At 40.7% G+C, this 7,883-nt stretch overlaps 1 protein-coding gene across 1 annotated transcript; it reads right to left on the bottom strand.

Annotated features, from left to right (window-relative positions):
- Positions 1–47: 47 nt before the first annotated feature.
- Positions 48–7,766, bottom strand: LOC26513919. The gene is made up of 4 exons (XM_014904004.3): positions 5,565–7,766; positions 5,254–5,506; positions 3,876–5,189; positions 48–3,140 (listed from the first exon to the last, which is right to left on the bottom strand). The coding sequence occupies exons 1-3, from the start codon at positions 6,378–6,380 to the stop codon at positions 4,315–4,317; spliced, it is 1,944 nt and encodes a 647-aa protein (XP_014759490.1). The 5' UTR covers positions 6,381–7,766; the 3' UTR covers positions 48–3,140; positions 3,876–4,314.
- Positions 7,767–7,883: the final 117 nt, after the last annotated feature.

A 7,883-nucleotide genomic window follows, 5' to 3' on the forward strand; every position in this document is an offset into this window, starting at 1 on the left:
TTTATTTTATTTTATTTTCTGGCTCTTTGTATTTTTTTTTTTTTTTCTGAGGCGGATGGATATATAGAATGGAGGGGAAGGATGGATTGATTGATTGATTGATGGATCAATCGAGTGATTGAGGCTGGGAGGGGATAGTAGCACATATTGGTAAGGTAATTTCATTTTGCTTTTCGTTTTTAGGCCAACTTGGCTCTACGACCCATTATCGGCTTCTTAAGTTGCTTAATTTAATAAATAAATGTTTCTTGTTTCAGATTTAATGTTTTGTTTTTTTTTTTGTGTTTTATTCTCATTCTTCTCAGATCCATTCTATCAGTTATTTTATTATGATTTTTGTATATAATTAATTGTTGGTATAATGCAGTCTTTACGGCAAAACAAAAACAGAATTATGCTATTTGATTTCTCAATTTGTTTTTCATAGTTTTTTTCTTTGTTTTTTTTTTTTTTATATCATTTTTCATTGTTCTCATTTTTTTTTTTAAATACATAATAATCAAAAATATATCTGTATACTATATTAAATATTTAGTTTGTCGTTTTTTTTTGTTTGCTTTTTTAAAGTTCGTGAAACCAAATACACTTATTTAGGCCTTTCTATTTCTGCTTGTTGGTATTTTCTTTTTCATTTTGTTTGTTAATTTTAAATTTATGTATTTTTTTTTTAACAAAAAAAAAAAGGTGTGTGTCATCGGATCAGAATATTTAATAAATTGAAGCAATTTTTTGTTTCTGCTAAGCATTTTTTCTCTTCAGCTCTTTGTTTAATATAATAATTGGTTAATTAATTAAGTGTAATTGTAATTTTTAAATTTTAATTGGTATTTCTTCTCATCATATTTTTGTTTTTTGTCTCGAAGGCAGTTAGATGTGTAAAGAAGAATCTCAATTTAAGATTTGTTTTTAAGATTTGTATTAATTTTTTTTTAATGCTTATAGAGTTCTTTGTCGGTTTCTTGCTTTCGGTTTTGTTTTTTTTTTTTTTGTGTAATTTTTTGTTAACAACTATTTACATTATAATGATGATATTGTTTTTTACTTTTTTCTTGCTAATATTAGTTTTTAGTTTTTGTTTTTTGAATTGCTATTTTTGCATTTTTCTGCATTTTGGCTTACAAATTAATATTCCGTTTAAATTTGTTTTGTTTCTGTTCTCCTATTTAACTTAAGGCTTAGGTTCTTAACTTCTAAGTTCATTTTGCAATTGTTTTCAACACTTTTGTTTTTTTGTTAATTGTTTTGTTTTTATTTTTTATCCACACTCGCATACACAAAAAATACAGATCGGCTCTCTCTCTCTTTCTCTTTCTCACTAACTATCCCTATCTCTATCCATCTCGCATTATTTGTTCCCTAAAGGCATTTTTTCTTTTACTTTTCTAGATTTTTTTTTGTTTTTTTTTTTAAGCAAATTAGAAAAGAATAAACTAAATATTTGAAATTAATTTTAAAAAAATGTTTGATATTTTTTTTTTTTATCTATTTTGATTATGCATAAGTTGAACGATATGAAGTTTTTTTTTGTTTTTTATGATTTAAGCACAAAGAAATTTAATTTTTAAAAGTAAAAATGAGGGAACTTTGTTTTTTTTTTTAAATTGGAAAACATTTTTTAATTTTGTGTGTGTTTTGAGGGGGAAGGCGGGTATGCGGGGACCTGTACTGGAAGTTCTATTTCTCAATGATTGTACATTTGTCTATTTATTTTTTATTTTTAAGGGAGTACTTAGAAGGCACGCCAAAAAATTAAGGTTTCAAGTTATGGGCACACACAGAGTATTGGTTTTCCTCAAACTCTCCTCTCTCTCTCCTCACTTCCCTGGTATTGCTTAGTTGATTTTCATTTTTAAGATTTAGTTTTTAAGATTTATGTTGTATACGTATGTGTGAGTGTGTCTGTGTATGCGTAATGCTTCATTAAGTTTTAACTAAAAACATAATCCCCTACTTAATTCTTCTCTTTTTTTTTTTTTACTTTTTTGTTAACAACACAGGAACAAGTTTGTAATTCTACACTTAAGTTCTCTCTTCTCTGGTCATAAATCTTTTAAAAATATGTGTGTTTTTATTCATTAAATTAAAGCAAAAAATTAAAAAAAAAAAAATGGTGTGTGTCTAAATACGAATACATGTAGTGTTAATATATATTATATATAATATATATATATTTTAATAGTACAAACTTATGGTATTAAGAATTAGAAACACTTAGAATTTAGTTTTTTTGTCGTCTTTCGTCACAAAACTTTTCGCTTTTTCTCTCGCATTTAACTCTAGTTGCTAGTTTCGCATTTTATTTTTTGTTTTTATTTCTCTTCGCTATTATTATAAATTATATAATAGGGCTTGCATGTGTTTGTGTATTTTAAATTAATTATTAATTAGTTTGTTTCTTGTTATTGGTTTACAAGTGACCAGATATTGGTGTAAAATGGGTGTTTATTGTGTTTTTTCGCTCTATTTCCTCTATCCTTCTATCATCTATCCATCTATCATCGAATATATAAACTATAATCGAACAAAAAAAAATAGTTATAATATAAATACATATATTTAATGTATGAATTATTTAATTTTAATATTTAGACTATACTCTGGTCTCCTCTCCAATTTTCCACATTTTGTTTTCTTGAGAATTTTGGTTTTTGTTTGGGAAGAACTTGGTCTGAATTCGAATTCAAACAAAAGTGTCGGGAATTCCGCCTTGAAAACTCCACTTAAAAAATTAAATTTAATTTAAATAAGTGTAAATTAGTAGTTAGATTAAACATATTTATTAAGAGAATCCCAATTAACTCTTAAATGGGATTTTCTTCTCACGATATATACTATATTTTTTTTTATATAATTATAAAAAATGATTCGTTTCAATTACAGTATTTCATTAGGCGGTGGTTTTGGCTCACGTTAATTTAACTATTTAACCCAAGGAGGAAAAATCAAAAAAAAACAAAAAAAAATTAAGAAAAGGATGTGTAAAAAGCATTCTTCCTCTCAGCTCTTGGTCGATACGTGGGAGTCCTTCTAGTTTGGCTTACGTATTCCGTAAAGCGTGTTAGATGTGTTGTTTGTTGCATGTTGCATGTTGTATGTTGTATGTGTTGTTGTTCCTTGAAAATGCTTTCTTAAACGTAAATCTGAAAAAAAAGTGAGAAAAAATAAGGATTAATTTTGGGAATAAATAACATATATTATACTATATATTATATATAAAAATATACAAACTTTCGTTACAAGTAACATGAGAAATGGGATTTAGAAAAACTACCTTTCCAAAAAAAAGAGAGAAAATTGGTTGGAACTCTAAAAAATAAGTTTTCTTATAAGTTTACGAAGAAATAGTAAAAAGAATAATTATATTTAATATATTTTACTCTAAAATATAATTCAGAAAGAGCCAAAGAGTTGAACTCGGGCCTAGAAAGTGAAAATTAAATTAAATCCCTTGTTTTTAAAGCAAAGTCTATACATTTTCAACATGAAACACTACTTTTATACCAGTATTTAATAAATAAAAAATAATATTAAATACATTTCACAAAAAAATATATACTTTACTTCAGAAATATACAAACTTTCGTTACAAGAATACTTTCTTAAAAAAAAAAAATGGTTCGAATCAGGGTCTATTCTTATAGTTTTACGAAGAAATAGTAAAAAGAATAATTATATTTAATATATTTTAGTCTAAAGCCTAGCCTAGAAAGTTATTTCTCAACAATTCATTAAATCCCTTGATTTAACAGCAAAGTATTTACATTTTTAACATGAAACACTACTTCCAATACCAATATTTAATAAATAAAAACTATTATTAATTAGATTTAACTTCCCCAAAGACTAACCCCATGTCCAGTTTGTTCATTACTGACCTTATATGATAAATATTTGGCTCGTGTTGTTTGTTTGTTGCTGTGTCGCTTGTTTGCTGATTGTTGCATATTGCTTGGGTTGAAGTTGTGTGTTGCTTTGGATAAGTGCCGCCCTTCGCATTCATTTTTCTCATTGTGTTCTCTCCGCCTTTCTTCCAATTATTTTTTTAAATGCGACGAATACAAAAAATTTAATTGAAAAAAATGGATCCGAACAAGAAAACTGAATGAAAAAATGAAAAAAAAGGAAGATAAACCAACGTAAAAAATCCCCCTTTTTTTTGGTTCCAAAAAACGGGCTTGGATGTGTGTGGTCTTTGTGGTTTGTTGGTTGTTGGTTTTTGGTTCTCTCTCCTCCGACTGACTACTCGCTTAATTATTTTTTGGCATAGGCAACAGATATGGTGTCCAATCCACCTCCTCCTCATTATCCTCTCGATTAGTAGGGCAGGCCGTACTCGTTGCTCTCCTCCTCCTCGATCAGGTCGTCGATCTCGAAATCGGTGGGCGAGTAAGTGGGGGCGTGCTTCAGCTTGGGCCGTTGCATCTGCATCTGCTGCTGCTGGTGGAGCTGTGCATTCCGCGCCCGGGAGCTGCTCTGCTTTAGGACCTGGCTGACGGGTATCTTGCCACTAGTGCCGACGACAACGCCGCCGGTACGCGACTTGGCGTTCGCCAGAGCGGCAACCTTCAGCGGATTGCGTGTATGGGCGGCGGCGCCGGCGGCGGCATTGCCGGAGGACGAGGTGGCCGACTCGGGATTAACGATATTGTTGTAGCGGGTGCGCTTGTTCTGGAGCTTGGTGGCCCAGCACTCCGTGGCGCGGCGACGGGCATTGGCACAAATGTTGTCCCCGGTGGAGGAGGAGGAGGATGATGCGGCGGCGGCGGCGGAGGAGGAGGCTGTCCCCGCCGTCGCTGTCGACGATTTGGCGGTGGCGGATGAGGCGTTGTTGTCACCCTGGAAGGGTATGTGACGACGCTCGTCCTGCGTCTGCTGCACCATTTGGACATAGCTCTCGTATTGCTTCAAACGCTGGACACTGTTGATCGAGGAGGTGGCCAGTGCCGAGGCAACTGGCTGCATTTCGGGCTTCGTGTGGGCCGCCTGGGTGTTCACAAAGATGTTGTTGTCGGCCGCCACCTTGTTGTCGTTAATGATCATCTCCTCCAGGTCGGCGGGATCGGCGCCAATCAGGTTGCGTTGTTTCTGGCGCAGATGTAGCAATTCCTCCGGCGAACGCTGTTTCCGGAACTCAAACACGAGCGGGAAAATATGCTGGATGGCCGCCTCCACATCATTGACACTAGCCGCTGCAGAAACACAATAATTTATACTCTTTCTTCCATTTCTATAGACTCCAAGGAGACCGCTTACCTGTCACGGTGATACTGCCGGTGGAGAAGATCTTCAAGGTGGCCTTGGGATCGCGCATCTTGTAGGTGACGCCCGGATGCAACTCTGGCTCATAGCTGGCATTCTCACGATGGCGCTCCGAGAAGTTCACTATCTTGATGGCCCACGGCATGCTGCAGGTGCCCAGCACGTTCACGATCCGGAAGTTCTGGAAGCGCGTGGGGAAGCCCAGTTTTCCCAGGCACCTGGCATACCGACGTGCTGCAACTTTGGCCTGCAAACCAGAGACATTTCAATAAAGTTTTCATCAAAATAAGAATAGATAGTCCTACCATGGGTTCTGAGGTGGCACCGGTACAGGTGATCCTGCCGGAGGACCAGATCGATGCTGTGGTGTAGGGATGGCGCAGCTTCATGGTCACCATTCCGTTCTCCCGCCGATACTCCACATTGGAGCCGTTCAGGGCGATGTCCCGCAGCTTCAGGTGGCATCGGACACTAAAGGAGCACACCACATTGTTGATGACGATGTCCAGTTCGGGTTCTTCAGTGCCGGTAGTCTCAGTGGTTGCGGCTGCTGCCGTTCCCGAGTTGGAATTGCTCTGCTGGGTGAGCTCCAGCGGCTCATCCTGCTTCTGAACGCCCAAGTCCGGCTTCTGATCCAGCTCCGACTCCTGTTGCGGGGATGAGTTGGAGGGCGACGACTTGTGGCTGTCATCGCTTTCGTCCTCCTCGATGATCACAGTATCTATGTCCGGGTCGCTGTCCAGAAAGTCCATCTTGTTGACCGACAACAGGGCCTGGTTGATGCTCCCGTTGGTCTTGATGGGCGTGCCAATGCCATTGGCCATTAGAATAGAATCGAGATTGGGTGACTTCTGGATCTTTCCGAACTGGGAAAAGTAACGAACAGCGCCGGCGGCTGCTCCCGCGGATGAGGAGGCCGTGGTGGCTGTGGCTGTAACGGTGCCGGCACGATTGCCGGCCATGAACGCCGACGAGGCATTGGTGAGGAAGACGCGTGGCGCATTGGCCAGCACCGAGGAGGGTACTACGCCGCCGGCTGTGACCACAGTGGTACCGGCACTGGCCGCTTTCAAGCCACCGTTCATATTGGCTGCCGGTATGCTGACCATGTCGTTTTGCATCAGCTCCAGGGGCGGCTGCTGCTGTTGCAGCAGGAGTTGCTGCTGTTGTTGCTTCAACAGTTTCTGTTGCTCCCGGAACTTGCGCTGCTGCTCCGCCTGATGCTTCTCAAACTCCTCCTTCTGGCGCTGCAGCTCCTCCTTCTGCCTCTGGATCTCCTCCTGCGCCCGTCTCAGCTCTATCTGCTGCTGCGACTGTATGAACTCCTCGTGCTCCCTCTTCGACTCCTCCTCCTGCTGCTGTCGTAGCAACTTCTGCTGCTGGCGATGCAACTGCGCCTTGGTTAGCTTCGGTGGCGGTGGCTTATAGTCCGGATCTAGTTGCTGTAGGCGGAGTTCTTCCTGCTCCTTGAGCTTCAGCTGGTACTGCTGCTGTTGCAGTCTCAACTGGCGCTGATGGTCGAGCTGCTGCTGCTTGAGTCGCAACTGTTCCTGCTCCTCCTCCTGCTGTTTCTTCAGGCGATCGGCTCTCTGTTTCTCAAGCTGCTGCTGCTGGGCCCGGAGCTGTTCCTGCTGCTTGCGGATGCGCTCCTGGAACTCCAACTGCTGGGGCGTCAGGTCCAGCAACTGCTTCTGGTACACTGGCGCCGGTGGCGGCGATGGCGGATTATAGATACCGAAGCCCGTATAGCCCGACAATCCCGGTATTGTGGCAGCGTTCGTCTTGTAACTTGACTGGCTGTTTGTGTAGATCTGCTGGCGCTTGGTCGAATCCACAGCGGATCCTTTACCTTCCTCCTGGCCGCGCGAATTGGCCCCTTTAGTTTTAGTGCTGCCTGGGGGTTCTGTGCCAGTGGCGACTTCTGTGCCAGCGGCTGGCGCGGCTTTGGCCTCGTCGCTTAGCCGACGACTGGCTGCCAGACGCAGTGCCTCCTGGTGTTCATTAAAAGCAGCTAGCGCTGCTGCTGTCTCCTTTTCGTGATCGGTCCGAATCTTCTCCTGCAGGGCGAGGTGTTCGCGCTGTCGCCTGAGTGTCACCTCTTCCAGGAACGTGTCCGTGTCTAGTCGACGAAAGGATACCGCGTCGTTAAGCAGACGCACTTCGTCCAATACCGGATGTATGAAGCTGATATTATTGAATATATCGTTGATCCAGCTGGTGGAGTACACTGGCTGTGTCGGCAATGGCTTGCACTTTTTATCGGAGGCGTCGTAGACGCCGATGTGATAGACGGGGACACCGGTCTCCCTGAGCAGGATCAGTGGCGATTTGCGGCGATGTTTGCGACGAAGTCTTTCGACTGTTGTCTGTTCCGCCTGGGGCTTTGGTTCCGGATTAGGTGTTGCCTCCGGAACTATAGCTGCTTCCGTGTTTGTGGTTTTTGGTGGCTGCTGCTCCTCCTCCTTCTTCTCCTGTTCGGGGAGTTCTTTTAAGACTGGCGGTTTGCCAGTCGGGGCACCTGGTTTATTAAACCGATAGCGCCTCCTTTTCTTCTGAGGAGTCTTCTTCCGCCTCTTCACCACATAAGCGAAGCAAAAGATCGAATTCTTCTGGCTGTTCTTCTT

Source organism: Drosophila ananassae, chromosome XR (assembly GCF_017639315.1).
Source record: "Drosophila ananassae strain 14024-0371.13 chromosome XR, ASM1763931v2, whole genome shotgun sequence".
NCBI lineage: Eukaryota > Metazoa > Arthropoda > Insecta > Diptera > Drosophilidae > Drosophila > Drosophila ananassae.